Genomic DNA, 20,627 nt, shown 5'->3' on the forward strand with positions numbered 1-20,627 from the left:
TTAAAAGAAAACGCAAAATCAGAGAATCCCAATCCCAGGGACTTAATTCACGACGTCGGTTAAGGGTTAAACTACTTCTAGGGTAAATATTGCCAACCACTTAATTTTTTTATTGTATTTGAATTTTACGAATACGAGCGGGCAGTGAAAAATATGCATGCATTTATAATTTCTAGTTTTAGTTGTACTACGAATGAAAAATATCTAATGTTAATATATTCAGAAAAACGAAAATATTTTACGTCCTGGATGGGGTGATTTTATTTTTATATCCCCAGTTATTCAGATCACCACACAAAGAGTAAGGTGGATGAGTTCCACTATTTATACAACCATAAAACAAAACGAAGAACTGACAGATGTCAAAAAATAACCTAAATTTTTACGTTTACGAAACGTTTTTGTTATTTGTTGGTATTTTAAGGGTGATTTTGTAACAATTTTATTTTTTAAAAACCGTAGAAATGTCTTATCTATCAAGAAGAGATTTAGATGACCTGAAGCCCTCAATAGAAAAAGCTGTATATAAACTTTTAGGAAGCAGTGATTCCTCAGTGCTTAGGACAGCTACAGATTGTGTATCTAGTGGTTATGACAAGAAAAAGATAAGTGATAAACTCGGAGTTTATTTGGATAGTAAAAAGGCTAATAAGCTAGCTGATAAAATTGCAGATTTAGTGGATGATTTCAAAAGTTCCCATAGATCCAAAAAAAGATCTCATGAAGATGATAGAGACAGAGATTCAAAGCGTTCGAAAAATGGTTCTAGATATGAGAGTAAGGAGCCTGATCGACCAAAATCCAAACCGACAGAAAATTCTAAAAGGGAACTACCACCTCCCAGTAAAAATAATATTAGCATAGGAAACCTCAGTATTCCTACACCTAGTATATATGGTATACCTGTAGGGCTGTTGAATAGAGGAGATGCTGATAAAGCTAGGAAGATAGCGCAGCTCCATGCACAGATTAAGAACAAACTTTCCTCTGGAATTTTGCCCAATATTATTCAAATACCAATAATGCCAAATAAACCAGCTCCCTTAATATTAGATGAAGATGGAAGGACTGTAGATAAATCAGGTAAAGATTTTTAATACTTATCTGCTAAAATTTCTTTATCATTGTATTTAAAATTTAGAATGCTGTTATGGGTATGACAATTAGCAAAAATATTAGGTCCAACATAAACATAGGCCTTGCAACACATAGATAGATAAGTTAAATGCTATAGATTATTCCTAACAATACTATCAGATTAAAATAACTACAGTAGAAAAAAATTAGAAATTTTAGAAATAGTCCAGAAACTTTATAAAAATTAATTATACATGTTTTAGAATGAAAATTTACTATAATTAAGTAAATCATAATGGAGATACTACATCAACTATAATATCCACTTTTAAAAGGTTTGATCTGTTGTGGTGTTTTGGTAGGGGCTGCAAATTCATTCTTTACATTCCTTCTTCTTTAAGTTCTGCTCCTGTCAAAGATTCGAAATCATTCTTGCAATTATAATTTTCTCTCTCCTGCTGTCACCCACAATGTAGCTTCGTAAACTTGGAAAAATTTAAATTATATCATTCATAGAAGTGCTGGATAGCCTACAATTTTGACGAAATGCTCCTGATGATGCTCTGAAAGCGAAAGTACTTGGGTAAGATTTAATAAAAAAATTGAGCTCAATATCTGCCTTTTATTTGATTAATGTTCAATTATAATTTTGTTTGTTATGCGCCTGAATAATTTAATTGAACTGCATTGAAACCATTCACTGAGATTGCGTAGCCATTAGATTTTATATCTTCCTAGGCTTCTTCTGCCTTTAATTTTGCCCTGCATTAGATTCCTTAATAGTTCGTATTTTTCGCCTCTTGTGATGTGCCCAAGTATTCAAACTTTCTGATTTTTATGGAATTTAAAACTTTGCATTGTTTTCCCAGTTGTTCGAGAACTTGTGCATTTGTTTTGCGAACACTCCATAATATTTTTTAGAATATGCCGGTAGCACCACATTTCGAATGCTTCCAGGTTTTTACTGTCCACAGAGTTTGCATAGCCACGAGATTTTATGTCTTCCTACATTTCTTCTTTCTTTGATTTTGCCCTGCATTATATTCCTTAATAGTTCATACTTTTCGCCTCTCATGATGTTCCCCAAGTATTTCAACTTCCTGATTTTTATAGAATTTAAAACTTTGCATTTTTTTTTCCCAGTTAGTCGAGAACTTGTGCATTTGTTTTGTGATGCATCCATGATATCTCCAGAAATATACCACTAACACTGCATTTCGAATGCCTCCAGGTTGTTAATATTAGATTGTTTCAGTATCCAGGCCTCAACCCCATACAAAAGGGTGGAGTAACATCGAAGCATTCTTATTTTAAGCATTAAGCAATATCCTCCTTAGGGAGGATAAACTCAAAAAGGATAATGATTTATTGTTTGATGGAAAATGTTTTCTATATTATTGGTACCAATTATTCATAATAAGAGATTCATTATTGTTCAAAGCTGGTAAGCATTTATTTGAACACACAGGAGCTGAAACGGGGGTTCCAGCAAATGCAGAGTTGGACTAATTCACAGAAAAAATTATTTATAGTTATATAGTTATAGTATAGGTAAAGTTTTGCAAACTTCCTATTACATTTTATCCAGACTGTGGACTGGCTGAGCTGTTTATAACAGTTAAAACAAATTAGGTGTGTTTAAAAGCTGGTTTTTTATCATTATCTACTAAATTTTAAAATATTTAAATATTTACAAAAATACTTATATTTACCATGTATTAGTACCATGCAAATACAAAATTTTTAAAGAATTTGTAAAAACTATTATGGTAATGCTTTGTGGTAATAACTTTATTTGATTGAGCTTTTGCTGTGCAACAACCAGAAGAATCTACTCAACCATAATTTGGAATGTCATGGGTGTCAAACCATGTCTCATCAAAATAAATAATTTTTCTTTCACTTTCTCTGTATTCATGAATTTGAACTAAGAATTCCATCCTTCAGCTCATGGCATTTATCAATCTTTCTTATTTGAAAGAAATTTGTGAAATTTATAAATTTTATTAAATAATGAGTTAAAAATAATCAACAAAAAGGGTTACAATTCAGTTATATTTTTTTAACGCAAAAGGATTAACACACTATTTGTTTTAATTATCACAATCAAATCATTTCATTATATAAAATCAGTGTTACCTGAAAAAATATATTCTAAGTAGCTGATGCAACAAGCAATTAAAGTATAAGCAATTATACCTACTTTAAATCCCCACCTGGACTCTTTAAACTGATATCTCTTGTTGACGGAATTTCACACCTCAGAACAATAGCACTCTGCTGAGGTGAATATTCATGACTCTCTTAGATAGCTTGTTTTACTGTACAGGGTAAGATTCCCTGGTGCTTAATGTATGCTGGTGATGTAGTGTTAGTAGGAAAGACTGAAAGGGATTTAGAACAAAAACTGAAACAGTGTAGACAAGCTTGTAAGGAAACAGGTATAAAACTTAATATTTAATCCAGAAACATAGTATTTGGAATCTTCATTTTAAGATTCAGTTACTGCAAATAAAATGATTACTTTGGATGGTGGAATAATTATGAAAAGTAATAGTTTGAACTAGAATAAAAAATAAAATGGAGAAATAGATTGAGATGCATGCAGTAGAATTAGGGGATATTAGAAATGGAAAGTAGTGAGTGGTGCATTATATGACAGTAGTATTTCAATGAAACTGAAAGGAAATTTTGATAAAACTAACATGACACCAGCTATAATATACGAAACTGAACATGGACAGTTAAAAAGAAAGAGTAACCACAAATTTATGTGGCAGAATGAGAAAGCATAGGTTAAGATGGTTTGGGCATGTTCCATATTGAGACATTGATCACCCAATATGAAGAAGTGCTGATTTGCAAGTTCCTAGAAGAATAAGAGAGAAAGATCAAAGAAAGCCTGGTAGGAGAAGATTAAGCAGGACAGCAAAGATGAGTGATATGAGTATGACCAAGGATAGAAACTGACAGAGAAATGTATGCATCAATAAATAGGTCATTACATACTTTCTTTATAAGTTTCCTGTTTAGATGTTTTTTAATAGTCTATGTTTTATCTTTTATGCATATTATAAAATTATTACAAAACTTCCATTAGAGAGATCACTATAAAAACATAGTTACTTAAAAAATAATGATTATCAAAAAATTAGCCAGGGCATATATATATATATATATATATATATATATATATATATATATATATATATATATATATATATATATATATATATATATATATATATATATATATATATATATATATATATATATATATATATATATATATATATATATATATATATATATATATATATATATATATATAGCAACCTGATTGTTATAAAGTAATTGTTGAAGCTTCCTTTTAAAGAACAACATGGACACTTCCATCCCATTCTTCTTTATGTGCCATCTCTGTGATGGAGGTTGGCAATCATCATGGCTATTCTGATCTTAGATGCTGCTGCTCTGAATAGTTTGATTGATGTGCATCCTTACCATTCCCTCAAGTTATGCAACTGTGAGATTCTTCTCCTTCCTATACTTCTCTTGCCCTGGATTTTCCCTTGTATAAATAATTGAAGTAGGTTGTATCTTTCATTACGCATAACATGCCCCAGGTATTGCAGCTTTCGTGTCTTGATGGTTTCCAATATTTTCATCCTTTTGTTGGCTTTTCTCATGACTTTGTTGTTTGTTACATGCTCAGTCCATGATATTTTCAGGATTCTTCTATACACCCACAATTCAAATGCTTCCAACTTTTTGGTAGTCGACGCGTTAAGTGTCCATGCTTCTATCCCTTAAAGCAGAGTGGAGAAAATATAACACCTTGCCAGCCTAACTCTCAAGTCTAATTTCAGTTCTCTTGCACAAAGTACCTTTCTCATTTTATTGAAGTTTGTCTGTGCTTTCTCTATTCGAACTTTGATTTCTTTGGATTAATTGTTTGTGTGATTGGGTCTTCCTCTTTTCCGTTGACCTATAGGTTAGGGATGGTGGTTTTTGACAAAACACCGGTTTTCGGTTATACTTACCGGTTTTTTTTTGCTTACAGTTTAACCTGGCGGTTATAACTGGCCAAAAAAACCGGTTTTTGCAAAAACCGGTTTTCGGTTTTTTTAATCCAATAGGTTACAAGTTTGCTTGTGTATTTATAAAATAAAATAAAATGTGAATTATAGTTTTGTTTGGAATAATTACTTGAGAATAATAATTATGATTGGGATCCAAAATAATACCGAACCTAATCCTAACCACGCCTAAAAACCTAATAACCGGTTTTTACTTTAAAAATAAAAAACCGGTTATAACCGGGACAAAAAAACAACCGATAAAACCGGTTATTGCGGAGTAAAAAAACCGGTTTTCGCTTAAAACCGGTAGGTTTTTCCCATCCCTACTATAGGTTGCCATTCTACTACTTTTTTGTGGAGTCTTGTTGCTGGCATCCGTTGAACATGCTCATACCATCTTAATTGTTTCTTCTCTATATCTTGAGTTATATTTCCTTCTATTCCCATTCGTTGTTTTATTACATCATTTCTGATTCGGTCTCGTCTGGAAATACCTAAAGATCTTCTCATTGCATCCATCTCTACTGCTTCTATTCGCTTTTTGTTCTTTTCACTAATTCTCCATGTTTCAGCGTCATAAAGAAGTGTAGTTTTAATCATGGTCTCATATATATTAAATTTTCTTCCTTTCGTTATCTCTTTACTCCACAGTATACCATTGAGACATCCTAAGACTTTCTTTGCTTGAGTGATTCGTTTTTCTATTTCCCGTGTATCAGTTCCTGTATTGTCGAAGGCAACACCCAAGTAGTCATAGCTCTGACAGCAGGAAATATGTTGTCCGTTTTCGAGGTCTATGTTATCTGACTCGTTTCCAATACAAAGAGATTTGGTTTTTGTTGTATTGACATTCATTCCCCAGTCGTTATATTCTTCTATCAGTTTTCTAAGCATGTACTGCAGTCGTTATATTCTTCTATCAGTTTTCTAAGCATGTACTGCATGTCTTCCCTGTCGGTCGCTACCACTACCTGGTCATCAGCAAACTGGAGTGTATATATACACTCATTGCTAAGCTCTATACCCATCCTATGCACCTTTCTTTTCCATCTTTCCAATGCCGCTGCAACATATATCTTGAATAAGGTTGGTGAGATACAGCATCCCTGTCGCAAGCCTTTTGTAACCAGGAATTCTTCCGTTAGATATTTTCCTGTTTTTATCTGTGCCTTTGGGTTTTTGATATCCTCATAAATTTTTCTTGATGTTATTAATATACTCAGTTTGCTATTCCCAGTCCGAACTGTCTAGTGAATTTAGTAAATATTTTTTTGTGAAGTTAGTTACTTTTTGACAGACTAAAAGTGGCTGGAAATTACTATACAACCAAGCACACATACTCATAGCCAATATTAATAGTAAACAAACTAAATAGTAAGTAAAATAGAACTTTGCGAATTACCGACAATCAATATTTATTTATCTGCATCATATAATAAATAGTTATGTTAAATTATAACAACTGAAATATATTTTTTAAATATATACTACCCAAAATTTTATGGGTGTAGTATACACTTCCAATATTTAGAATAATTCTTCTTTTTTCAAAGAAAGAAGTATGCAATAGTAGTATACTTGAGCTATTTATACTGAGAAGTAGGAATTGTTGTGTTGTAGGTTTCCGACAATGAATCTGTCAAAATATGCCCGAGCTAAGCGAATGGAGTATAATCCAGATTCTTCTGCATACTCAAATATCTTTTTCTGTAGCTTTTGGAGGTCTTGGAGGTTGTCTGGTATTATGATAGTATTGTCCGCATATCTAATGTTGTTAATTGGTTGTCCATTGACCTTTATTCCTGCTGTTTTTTCCTTAAGAGCTTTTTTCATAATTTCTTCAGTATGCAGACTATGCATTGAATAGTAGTGGTGACAATACACACTCCTGTCGCACTTCTCTTTTAATTTCAAACTCTTTTGATGTGTGTTCATTAATGTGTATGTGTGCCTGCTGTTTATAATATAGATTTTTATAATTCGAAGATCATTGTATTGTAATTGTTTTGCTTTGCGGACGTCCATTAGCTCTTTGTGGCGCACTTTATCGAAAGCCTTGCTGTAATCTATGAAACAGACATACATATCTTGGTTGACATCCAAGCATCTCTGGATTAGTACGTTGAATGCAAAGACAGCTTCACAGGTACCTACGCCTCTATGGAATCCAAATTGGGGTCCTTCAATATCCATATTAAGTATTTGGGAAATGCGTTTATGGATGATCTTTAAAAACGTGTGACACATCAGGCTTATGGTGCGGTGGTCGGTGCATTCTCTAGCATTTTTCTTTTTTGGGAGACAAATAAATGTTGAGGTCAACCATGCAAATTTTGCAATGGATTGTATATTTTATTTTATTATGTTGTATTCTGTGATATTGACGATTTATCTAATTTTAGTAAATTTTAATTGGTATTGTTATTGTTATTACTTATTTTTTTTTATTTTTCTAAGCTTTGTCCATAAAATTGTACAATTTTCAGTGACAATAAAGCATATTTCTATTCTATTCATTGGGTATGTCACCCCACTGATAAATTTCATTAAAGAGTTTTAAGAGGACATCCATGTACTCATTTTCTATTATTTTAAGGATATAATAGGCAGTTGATCTGGCCCCGGGTTTTTTCCGTTTTTGGTGTTCTTTAGTGCATACAATATTTCTTCCTTTGTAATTTCTATACTTGTTTCTCTGTCCTCGAAAGATATGTCTTGTAGGTTTCCTCTTTCGTTGTCGAAGAGCTCTTCCATATATTCTTTCCATCGTTTTAGCTTTTGAGTTGTGTTGTGGTTTCTTTTTTGCAGCCCTACCATTTCTTTAACCTTTTTATGTAGGTTTAATAGGTCGTATTTGTTCTGAAGATCTTCTATTTCTTTACATTTTTCCTCATAGTAAGTTTGTTTTGCCTCTCTTATCATTTTTCTGATTTCATTGTTAATGATTTTGTGATTGTGACTGTCTTTGTTCTTGGCTTCTCTTCTTTGGTCCATCCTGCCGAGTATTTCGTCGGTCATCCAGTTGTCTCTCTTTCTTATCGGTTCTTTTAATATCCCTTTGGATGGAACGAGGAGGTAGTTTTTAATTTTTCCGATTGTTGGTTTATCTCGTAGTTGTTAGTATCTATTTATCTAAGTTTTTGTATATTTTCTGTTGAAGTTTGTTTTTTATATCAGCTTCTTTCAGTTTTTTAACCTCTAATTTTGGAGTTCTTTGGGGATATCTAATACATTTAAGCTTAAGCGTGACATTAGCGATTAGTGGGTTTGTTTTAACTGATTTGATGGTGTTACCATACATATCTCTCTTTAATCATTATATAATTGATTTGGTTTCTTACCACTTTTATCTGCTGGTGAGCGCCATGTATATAACCGTCTCATAGGTAATTTAAAGAACGTGTTTGTGATTATTAGACTTTGTTCTTGGCAGAATTGTATTAGACGATCTCCTCTATCGTTACGTTCCCCTAGCCCTTGATCTCCCATTATTGTTCCAGCTCTTCCCTTGCCGACTTTTGCATTGAAATCGCCCATAACTACCGTGATTTCCCTGTTCTTTGTCATTTTCAGTGCATCTTCAATTTGTTGGTAGAATGTTTCTACTTCATCTTCTGTCGCATCCTTCGTTGGCGCATACACTTGGATCAAATTTAGTTTTGTGTGTGATGTCCTTATTTGTAGTAGCATCACTCTTTCTGAGATTGGGATAAAACCCTCTATTGACTTTTGACATTCAAAAAGTTGATACATGCTTGTGACGTTTCATGTACCTATTTTTGCTTTTGATAATTTTAGTTTGTCTTGTTTCAATGTTTGACAAGGGTTTCGCTTTGGTTACTTTCACTTAGTTAAGCCTGCAGACCAATTTACTTCTTTGACCAGCAATTATTTTCATTGATGCAGTTCTAATGTGATTTTTATTTTGGAAGTTTCATACATGGAATGAGCATTGAATAGCCATAATATAAGAACTAGAATCTGAGGGAGTACTTTGTGTTGCTTTACACAATATTAGTGTAAGATAATTGAGTTTATTGTCTATTTATAAATATTTTATGCAATTAGTTTTTTATAGAGCCTCTTAAGGGCACCCATAGCTCAGCAACCAACATACTGGCCTACTATTTCAGAAAAAAAAGTTTGATTCTTGGCAGCAACAAGAGCATTTTCATTTCTGTAAATGATAACTAGCCAATATTATTATTATTACCATAGAACCTCTTTATCACATGCAACTGAAAGATTCTGTTAGGATTCTCTATTAAATATTTTAAATAGTTCAGTTTCGTATTTATTGTTTAACAGTTTAGAATCTATTAGTACATATTTTTTAGGGAAAACTATTCAGCTTACTCATGTGGCACCCACTTTGAAGGCTAACATGAGAGCTATGAAAAAGGATCATTTTAAAGGATCTGGTCTAGAGCGTCATAATGAAGACAACAGTGAAACAAAATTTATTGACCCTAGGATTGGTATTAAGCCAGCTACGAGAAGTAAAAGGGCTTTGAGGTTCCATGAACCTGGAAAATTTCAACAACTGGCTGAAAGATTAAGGATGAAGGTAAGTTTCAATCTGTGTTAATATATCTTCTTATAGTGCCTATATAATCCAGATATTGGCATTCATCATCAATATTTTACTTAATTTGCCACATACGAGGGTTGCCTTTTTAGTTTTTCATATAGCAATAATAACAAAAAATATATGGTTTTAAAGTACTTTATTGCTTTTCAAAATATGTCTTATCAAGATAAATACATTTTGCATATGTTCAAACCAATTGCTTAGCTACTAATTAAGTTATTCCAGTCTTCAGTTGGCACCTGCAGAATCGCTGGTGCTGGGTAGTGTGAGCACTTGCATTGTCCTGATTTAAGACATAGCTTTGTAGGAGTTTCGTGATAACTTCTGATAAACAAACTGTTACATACCAATAAGAATTAACCGTTCTTTGATGTTCTAAGGCAATTGTTGCCACATGAGCAGATTTTGATACAAAAGTTGCGATTATTTTCTTTGACACACTTCGAGAACAGATTACTTTTGTTGGTTTTTCCTCATCGTGAAACACCCGCACAGCAGATTGACGTTTATTTTCCGGTTCTTAGGAATAAATTTAACAGTCATTGTCACTAACAATACTATAAACGTTTTTTTAGCTTCATGTTGAACCGTTCCAATGTTTTTTGACACCAATTGACGCAAATCGCTTTTTGTTCTTCTGTGAGAAAATGAGGAATCCAACGGGAAACCAACTTCGTAACACCCAGTTCTTCATGTAGGATCCTTTGGATCGAGGTCTGTGAAATGCCCAAAGATGCCTCTATCTCCCGGCGTCCCGTGTAGCATGTTACACGGCGACCATCCTTAATTGGATTACGAACCGCATCAATGTTTTCCTATGTAACTGCTGTTTTGGGTGGACCTGGCCTGAATTCGTCCCTGAGACTGGAGCGACCACGTTGAAATTCGCAATACCAGCATGATATAGTTGACTGGTCTGATGTATTATTCCCAAGCACAGAAACCATTTCAGCGAGGCATTGCTGTTAAGATAATCGTCTCCAAAAATTGTAAAAAATTATTGCTCGAAAATGTTCTGGGCTACGATCCGTTTTTCGACCGGCTTGCTAATTTCAAAAATTCACTGTATCTACACGACTCGTATCGCAATGAAACTCTCGGTTTCTGTCAACAAAAGATTGATGTTACATTTGTGTCAAAAGGTGGCGCCCCCTAAGCGTCTATATGCAAAATTAAAAAAAAACAAACCTTGTAGTAAGTATTTCTGCTAATTCTCAGGTTTTTGTAGTCTATTCAGATTCTATATCATTCTATTTTGATTTCGGTTGGTTAATTGCAGTAAGAATTTCTGCTAATTCTCAGGTCTTAGGAGTCTATTCAGATTCAATATCAGAGCATTATGGAACCTAAATTGTGTTCTTGTTAATTGTTCCTTGCTTTTTGTATTATATTCTTTTGTGTATGACCTTTAAAATGTTTTAAGTAAATCGCTCATTAGGCTTCTATAATCTTCAATTTTTTTTGCAGTGAGTTTTTTTTTTGAAGATTTATAAAAGCTGATTCTAATTTTCTAGAAATTTTCCCTGGAGTATATATAGTGTTAAAGATATTTGTCAGCCATTTTATGCAATTGTCATGTGAAAATTATCAGAGCCGTTTGCTTTACCGTCTTTATAACTTTTACTAGCATACTTTACTTCCTCAATTGTAAATGGTATTCCAGTTTATTAATATAGCAGTTTTTATTTTTTATTTTTAATTTGTTTATTGTTATACATTTGTATATAGCACGCATAATTAGTGCAAAAAGAACAATACGATGTTGTTCTGCTAACAGAGAGAGACCGAATATAGTATGAAATTAGTACCGACATACTAGCTTGTTTTTAACACCCATTAGATTGAATTCTAGTTTTGTCAAAATGACATTCAGTTTTGATAACGGAAACGTCAAATATACGTTTATTTTTTCATTAGTAATAATTTTACCTACGACTAAGCTATGTCATCGTAACCACCATGCCTTCTACGCTTTACATTAGGTAGTTGGACTAACGTCATTAGGCATGTACCTTGAGTTTCAGCTGATTGTTCATAAAATTCAGGAAAAAGCCTTAATTTCGACTCGAATAGTAGGGTTTTGAAATTTACACTTACAGCTAACCTACAAAACAGGAACTTCGCAAAATAATAATAAACACGAATCGTTAACTTACCGTTTCACTTGGTTCCTTTATCGCAGGCTGCAAATATTTTTGTGCGTTATACTCTTTTCCGCTATTTTAAATTTTCTTTTGTTCTAGTACTATCGGTGCCCCTTTTTCTTCTTGCTATATTAGCATTATTTTTATTAGTATTGTCTTCAATCACTCGGTAATGTTAAAATCACAATTTTTTTTTGGGCACTTAGCGTGTTTTTTTCTTATGGTCTTCAATTATCTGGAATAATTAGTTCAACTTATAAATATATTCGATGTAAATCGTGCTTCTTCAATTTCTCTCGCCCTGACTTTTATTTAGTCCCAATTTTAGAGATCTGTGTCCATAAAACGTTTTAGGTTGAACCTTGCTTATTCTCATGCTGCCTATCCATTATGAACGTCAGACACTAATCACACCTTTACAAAATATTTGTATGTAGTGAACACATTTTTAAAACAAGAATAAATAATTTTTTAAAAATCAACTATCAACTTCTTATTTTGACATTGTTGAATGAAAGTTAAGTTCTATAAGAGAAGCACTCACTCATAATTGTTTTTATATAGGTGCTGGTTTAGTTTTAATATGAAAATAAGTTATATGTAAATTTATCAATTAATGTAAATACTATGTGTGTATGCAATCAAATTACGGTACCTGTGAGGTTGATGGATACTTCTTCTTCTTCCTCAGTGCACTGGGCGATTCGGGAACAAAATCTTCTCACAATGTCACGTGGTCAGGGTACTAGTCATACAAATACTGGAGTGTTTAGCGCGACGATTTATACAGGACTATCTCTAAACTAAGATTGAAATATATGCGTGTCGTCCCGTCGCTTGCTCCCTTAAGACTAGGGGGGGCTGTACAGGTCCGTATTAATTTACGATAACAAGACATACACACACGTTAAGTAAAGAATTAAAATATAAAAATAAAATAATAAAAATTATTAATAAAAACTGAGAATATGTGGAGGGACGTAACAATTGTAGATAATTAAATTCTAGATATATTTGTTATAATCATTTATAACTTAATTTTTGTAGGCACAATTGGAAAAGCTTCAAAATGAAATCTCCCAAATAGCGAAAAAAACTGGAATATCATCTGCTACAAAACTAGCTTTAATAGCAAAATCGGAAGGAATTAGCGAAGAAATTCCACAAATGGAATGGTGGGATTCAGTTATACTTATAGATAATTTGGATACTATGGACGGTGATCAAATCGCCATTAAGGATTCTATTATTAATACTTTGGTTGAACATCCTACGCAAATGAGATGTCCAAGTAAGTAGCTGTATATTTTCTTTCCCCATTATTATTAGACAAATTGGTTGGTGTTTATTTCTAGCTAGTAATTGATTAAAAGCAATCTTTTTTAACATCTTTTTGAACAGCAAGGGGTTTTAAAGATTGAACTCTGTAATGAAAATATTTTCATTTATTTGCTACTTCCGGTTATACCGGAAATTGCTTATAACTTCGTTTTTTTTTAATGGGACACCCTTTATATTTCTTAATTTTAGAAATATTCATGTTATTCTGAACATTTTTTGATAATACTTCCCTATACCTACTGTAAACCGTTTTTGAGTTAAAATGGTTTTTATATGAAAATTACACTTTTCTGTCATGTATAATAAAGTTCAATATCCTCTAATGTAATTTGAATAAAAGTTTAAATTCCTTAGGAACTTATTAATCACATACAGCTTTATCGTTTACAGTGTAAAGTTGCCTTTTCATTATAGAGGGTGCTGTCAAAATTCGCATAAAACCGGCATTATAAATTTTAGTTTAATTAAATTAATTAAAAACCCAATTAGTTTTTTCAATTGGGACATCCTATATGCGATTCAATATTTTAGAAGAATACGTTTCTCACTATCGATCTGTATTAGTATTGTCTATACCTGTTTCTTGTAGTTTTCAAATAAATTAACTTTATACATTTTTGTCACAAAAAATTTATCAAGTAGCCTATGGAATATCTGACAAATGTTAATGTTTAATAGTAACCTTGTTGTATGCAGTTGGGTGACAGTAATAATAATAATTTGCCTAATTTTCTTGATAAAATAATAATGGCTTATTTAGGATATACAAATGACGATTTTTTAAAATTAATTATAATTTACTCTATTTACTCTAAATGTAACAGAATAGTATCCGGAACTTGCTGTGTTTTTGCTGAGATATCTTTTTTTGGTTGGGCCTAGAAACCTCGACCAAATCATAAAACGTTTGTTGAACAACTGTTCCCAGTTTGGTCAGAATATTTGTAAAATTAAAAAATCTACAGGGCGTTCCATTAACAAAACGAAGTTATAAACAACTTCCGGTATAATCGGAAGATCTCCTATATGTGTTGGAGCGGCTGTTTCAGTTGGTGCGTATATATTTAATAATGTTAATTAACTTTTTTCCATTTTTAATTTCAGTGTTGCAATCCTTTCATTCATTGGGTTGAATTTAATTATGTTGACTGTGAATTTTTGATTTGGGAAAAACCTTATTCCATTCTTGCTTAGCCTGTCCACTATATATAAATAAAAATTCTACTTTTGCGATTTTCCCTTTTTTTATCTACTCGTATTACCATTGTATCTACATTATACATCTACATTGTATATATATATATATATATATATATATATATATATATATATACATACACACACATATATATATATATATATATATATATATATATATATATATATATATATATATATATATATACTCATGGACAAAAATATCGAATATTTTGGAATTTTCAAATTTTTGTTTTTTCAAAATAAATTCTGGTCAAGCAAGTCGTTTATTGTAAAATAGAGTTTATTTCAACAATGTTTAATGAAAAATTTTAAGTTTTTATGCGGAGAAAATTGTGAAAAAAATAAATGTTTAGTATTAGGTAAATAAGGTTATTTTACTCTAAACTTAAATGATAATTTAAATTGCTTAAACAACTGGTTTAAACTGAAAGAAGTGCATGATCAGTAACGAGTATTCCCCCCTGTAGCTCTTATTACTGCTTGCATATTTCTCAGCATGCTTGCAAGTAAATTTTGGACATATCCTTGGGAAATTGCATTTCATTTATCTTGTGCAGCAAGCCGAAGCTGCTCTATCGTATTTGGAACGGGATTTCTTTGTCGCATGCTGCCTTTTAGGGGATCCCACATGTGCTCTATTGAATTTAAATCCGGACATGTAATTACTCACTATGGCAGCGGCATGTGGTCGGGCATTATCGTGCATTAACGTGAATCTTTCATATCCAATGTAACCAACATATAACAAAACATGATCTTGCAGGATATTTTAAACGTAAGAATCACCAGTCATCCATCTAATCACTTCCACAAGTGCGGTACGTACCTCCCAACTAATACCTTCCTAAAGAATTATGCCATCAACTCCAAAACTAATGGTCTGGGCGAGACTGCAGCTGGCGAATCGTTCTCCAACTCTTCTGTAGACGTAGTTTTGACCATCTGGCTCCCATAATAGTATTCTGGTCTCATCAGTGAAAAGAACGTTTTTCCAGTTGTCGGTATTCCACTAAATATGTGTTCTTGCAAATTTCAAACGACGAGCTTTATGATTTTGGAGAAGACGTGGAACTTTGGCGGGGCGTCTGGGCTTTAAGTTTGCTTCTTTTGATCTTCGTCTAACTGTTTGCGAACTCACATTAACTTGTCTAACATTTAATAGCTCATTTCTGGGGTGCATCGATGTCAATGAATGATTTCGTGTAGAATTAAGAACCAAAAATCGGTCATCAGATGCGGTTGTGCACCTTGGGCGTCCTTGACCAGGCCTTCGTTCAAAATTTCCTGTTTCGCGGTACCTTTTTAGAGTATTTGAAACTATAGATTCAGTTCTGCTGAGACGTCGTGCGATACCTTTTTGTGCATATCCTTCGTCGTACAAGATTACAATATGTGCTACTTGGACTTCATCGCAGTGCCGAATTGGTGGGATACGTGTTTTAAAGTTAGTTAAATCAAAACAATATTTAATTAAACTTAATAAATTAAACTAAAAATAACCGAATTAGTATGATTTTTCCTTTACGTGAGGAAGGATTTTTATGATAAAATGTACGAATGGCATTAACCACTGAATAAACGTCAAAATAAACATCAAAATATTTCAAACCAGTTGAGTACATTAACCTACTATATGAGTATTATCAGTAATCTAAAATTATTTTGAAGTAATAGTGACTGCAACAAAAAAAATTGGAAAATTCCAAAATATTCGATATTTTTGTCCATGAGTTTATATATATGGTTTCAGTTGTTTTCCGGGTTTGACTCCGCGTTAAATATTTTTGGTTTTTACAAAAACCATTTTTTTGGCGACGTTTCGGCAAGGACACACTTGCCATTGTCAAGTCAGATTAGTTCTGCTTCGTCTTGATATTCCAGGCGAACTGATCAGTTCGCATGTATTCGTATATATATATATATATATATATATATATATATATATATATATATATATATATATATATATATATATATATAAGCTCTCTTACTACTTCTGTCTTTCCAATCCTTAATAACAACTTAGGATTCCATGTTGTTATTTTCAATGTACCTTTGTTTCCTATGTATTTTTCCTTTTTTGGTCTCTGGTCATTAGACGCTGTTATTTTTCGTTGTATTTTCCTTGTGATCAACACCAAAACTAATCTTGTCCGTATTCTTTGCCAAATTCGTTACTGCTGACTGAGTTCTCTTTATGTTTGTTTCTAGCTTTTTGGATCCGTATTCTACTGTATCGAGTCTTCCCGTATTTGCTAAGTTTCTGTCCTTTCTGACTCTACATGCATACTGTCCCATCTGATATTAATTTCTTGTATTCTATCTTCACCCGTATGTCTTTGGATTTAACAATTTCTGCTTAGTCTTTATTTACACTTATTTATTTTACATTATCAACAGTATTATAACTTATTTACACGTAATTAATTTAATATATATATATATATATATATATATATATATATATATATATATATCATCATCATCATGTGCAGCTTTATCAACCGTTTCCAATTACGGTGCAGCCTCCCTTATTTCAATGTTATTCTATGTTCTTATTATTATTCGACGATGTCTTAGTTATACGTTGTTCTAATAATTTGCGCTCATTTGCGCCCATATTTTTCTATCTTGTGCTATTCGAGACCACGTTGTTCCTGTTAATTTTCTAATATCATAATCCCATCTGAGATTCGGGCGCCCCTTTGGTCTCTTAGCGTTCCTGGGGTACCACATAGTTGTTCTAGTGGTCCATCTGTTATCTGTTCTTCTTGCCATATGTCCTGCCCATTGCCATTTCAGGGATTTTATTCTTTGGATTACATCAGTCACCTGGGTTTGCCTCCGTATCCATTCAATTCTTTTACGATCCCTCTTTGTTATCCCTAGCATATATCTTTCCATTGCTCTTTGAGTTACTTGGAGTTTCGACGTTATTTCTCTCTTTAATATCCAAGTTTCACATCCATATGTCAAGACGGGTAATATGCATTGATCAAATACTCTCTTCTTGAGGTATAGTGGCATTTTGGACTTGAAGACTATGGAATTTCGTCCGAATGCTGACCACGCTTGTTTTATTCGTCTGTTGATTTCCGGAAGTAGTGATCCCGATTTATGTATGAGCTGTCCCAGGTATATGTATTCATCTACTACTTCTAGCGAGGTTTCATTAATTTTTATTTCCACGTTGGCGATCAGATCATTGCACATTATTTTAGTCTTTGCTAGGTTCATTTTTAGGCCTACCTCATTGCTGGCTGTATTAAGGTCATTAATTTGCAGTTGTAATTCTTCAGGACTTCTAGCAATTAGAATGATGTCATCAGCGAATCTAAGATGGTTTAGGTATTCTCCATCTATACATAGACCTTGGTTGTTCCAGTCTAATTTCCGGAAGATATTTTCTAAGGTTGCAGTGAAGAGCTTAGGGGATATGGTGTCTCCTTGTTGGACTCCTTTCTGAGTGGGAAATTCTGGGGTATTTTCATATATGCTTACTCTAGCTGTGGCCTCTTTGTATATATTTGCTAGCGTTTCGACATATGGTTTATCTACTCCTTGGTCGACAAGAGCTTCTATGACTGCTCTTGGGTATACGGAGTCAAATGCCTTCTCGAAGTCTATGAATGCTAGCGCCAGTGGTAGATCATATTCTTTTGTTCTGCTCATTACTTCCCTTAATGTTTGAATATGATCCATTGTGCTGAAGCCACTTCTAAAGCCTGCTTGCTCTCGGGGTTGTGCAGCGTCAAGTGTGTTCTGTATTCTGTTGTTAATGATTTTGGTGAATACCTTGTATATCACAGGTAGCAAGCTGATCGGTCTATAATTTCTAATGTCTTCCTTGCTACCTTTCTTGTGAATAAGGATTATGTTGGCTGAATTCCACTTTTTTGGAATATGTCTCGATTTTAGGCAGTCTGTGTATATTTTTGCTAGGATTTTCCAAGTTGTTTTACCAGCAATCTTTAGAAGTTCGGCTGTAACACCGTCATTACCAGCTGCCTTGCCGTTCTTCATGCTCTTAAGAGCTGCTTCTACCTCATCCACGAGAACATCTGGTACATCTTCTTGAACCGCAATTTCTTCTTCGCCTATTTCTTGTGCTTCCGGAGCTTTATATAGACCCTCGTAGAATTCGGTTACATGTTTTATTATTTCATTCCTATTTGTGATCCTTCCGTTGTTGTTTCCCAATGCTATTATTTGCTTTCTACCGATTGCCAACTTACTCTTGGTTTTCCTATAGCTCTTACGGTTTTCGATTGTATTTTGTACAAGTCGTTCATTGTAGGTTTTTATATCTTCTGCGATCTTTTTCCGTATTACTTTGCACAGTTCGGTATATTCAATTCTATTAATATTGGAGTTAATTTTCATTTCTCTTCGTTGTTTCAGGAGAGCTGTTGTTTCATCTGAAAGTTTTCTATTGCTGTTGTGTGTTTGTGATCCTCCAACTTCTTTGGCGCAATTTAAGATTGTTTCCATTAAGTGTGTGCTATTCGTTGGGTCTTGTAATTTTTCTTGAATTAAATTTTGATAGCGTTCCGAGTTGTTGCTTAGGTTAGTGATATTTACCCCTGCAGTTGGTTTCTGGAGTAATTTCATTCTTTGTAGTTTAGTGTTTAGAACGACCCGAGATCTAATTAGTCTGTGATCGCTACCTGTTCGGAATTTGTTGAGCACACTTACATCCTTTATGGTTTTCAGCTTATTAGTTAGCATGAAATCTATTTCGTTCTTGGTAGTTGCATTGGGAGCTAACCATGTCCATTTCCTATTGAGGTTCTTCTTAAAATAGGTATTGGCGATTGAGAGGTTCTAGTAATGTGCGTATTGAACCAGTCTCTCTCCCCTTTCATTTCTTTCTCCAATGCCAAAGTTGCCGACACATTGTTCTTGATTTGATTGTTTACCCACTTTGGCATTAAAGTCCCCGACTAGATACTTAAATTGGCTTTTGTTCTTGTTAAGCACCTCAGTTATTTCATTGTAGAATTCCTCTATTTCCTCATCGGAGTGGGATATGGTTGGTGCATATACTTGCACAATTTGGATGGTGTATCTTCTGGATAGTCTTAGACTTAGACTAGCTACTCTGTCTGAGGTGCTTGCTATGTCGACTATTCTATCCTTCCATTTCTTATTAATTAGGAACCCCACTCCACTTGTTCGTCCATTTTTTGTTCCTTTGTGATAGAGGATGTTGCCCGATTCAAGTTCTATTAACTCTTCGTCCTTTCGTCTTACTTCGCTTATTCCGATGACATCCCATTTAATATTGACTGCTTCATTTTCTAACTCTATGAGTCTTGCCTGGTTCGCTAACGACCTGCAGTTATAGGTCGCTACGTATAGTGTTGTTGATCTGGCTGGGTAGTGGTTTAGACTCCGCAGATTCTTAGCACCCTCTGCCCTCCTGATTGGTTCCCGAGAACTACCCATCTCGGGGTCAGTTGGGCCTACGGAGAATGAGGGCCGTGGCTTTCTTTTTCCTTTATTCATAAGGGGTTGCGAGGCATACCTTACCACGCTGCCTCAGGTCGGGTTGGTAAGGGGCAAGTGTTGTCGTACAATGGCTTTTGCCAGTAACCATTGAGTTATATTATATTAATTAGATTTATAGTTCCATCGTTGATTATAATCAGTTTCCCAGACATCGAGGGGAGCATTATCTAAAAAATTGAATGTTTCACATTTTTCATCAAAATTATCATCATTGTTGTTGTATTTTGGATCAAAAGTCGTATTATTCATAAAAACTGTAACAAAATGAGATTTTCTGTTGCTATTTTATCCATTTACTTAACCAAATTTCAAATTTTAATATATATGAGATCTTAACGGAATTTTTCATATATTGTCATTTTGACAGTTTTGTTATATAAATAATCAACTGGATGCATTTTCATAAAAAAGGTACTTTGGGGTATCGTAAACAAACCCACAAACTGACACATATACAAAACGTGATTAAAATGTTCATAAGTAATTGTCAAAAACACTTTAATCCCGGTTCTTATCTTACCGTTGATAATTAGTGTCATTGCGTGATATGTTTTCGACGTGGGAATAATTTCGTCTTCACTTAAATCAGTTGTATTGGAAATAAATTATTTAAACAGATTAGCAATAAAGTTTGTTGCACTACTAATTTCTACATCTGAT

General features: G+C 33.3%; 1 protein-coding gene across 1 annotated transcript in view; it reads left to right on the forward strand.

Moving 5' to 3' along the window:
- The first annotated feature begins 356 nt into the window (after positions 1-356).
- Positions 357-20,627, forward strand: part of Prp3 (pre-mRNA processing factor 3) — a 55,353-nt gene continuing 35,082 nt past the window's right edge. The window contains exons 1-3 of the mRNA XM_072520103.1: positions 357-1,083; positions 9,497-9,726; positions 12,942-13,185. Coding sequence (XP_072376204.1) covers positions 465-1,083; positions 9,497-9,726; positions 12,942-13,185 — 1,093 coding nt within the window. The 5' untranslated portion in view covers positions 357-464. The remainder of the gene's footprint in view (positions 1,084-9,496; positions 9,727-12,941; positions 13,186-20,627) is intronic.

This window comes from Diabrotica undecimpunctata, chromosome 1 (genome assembly GCF_040954645.1).
Source record: "Diabrotica undecimpunctata isolate CICGRU chromosome 1, icDiaUnde3, whole genome shotgun sequence".
NCBI classification, from domain to species: domain Eukaryota; kingdom Metazoa; phylum Arthropoda; class Insecta; order Coleoptera; family Chrysomelidae; genus Diabrotica; species Diabrotica undecimpunctata.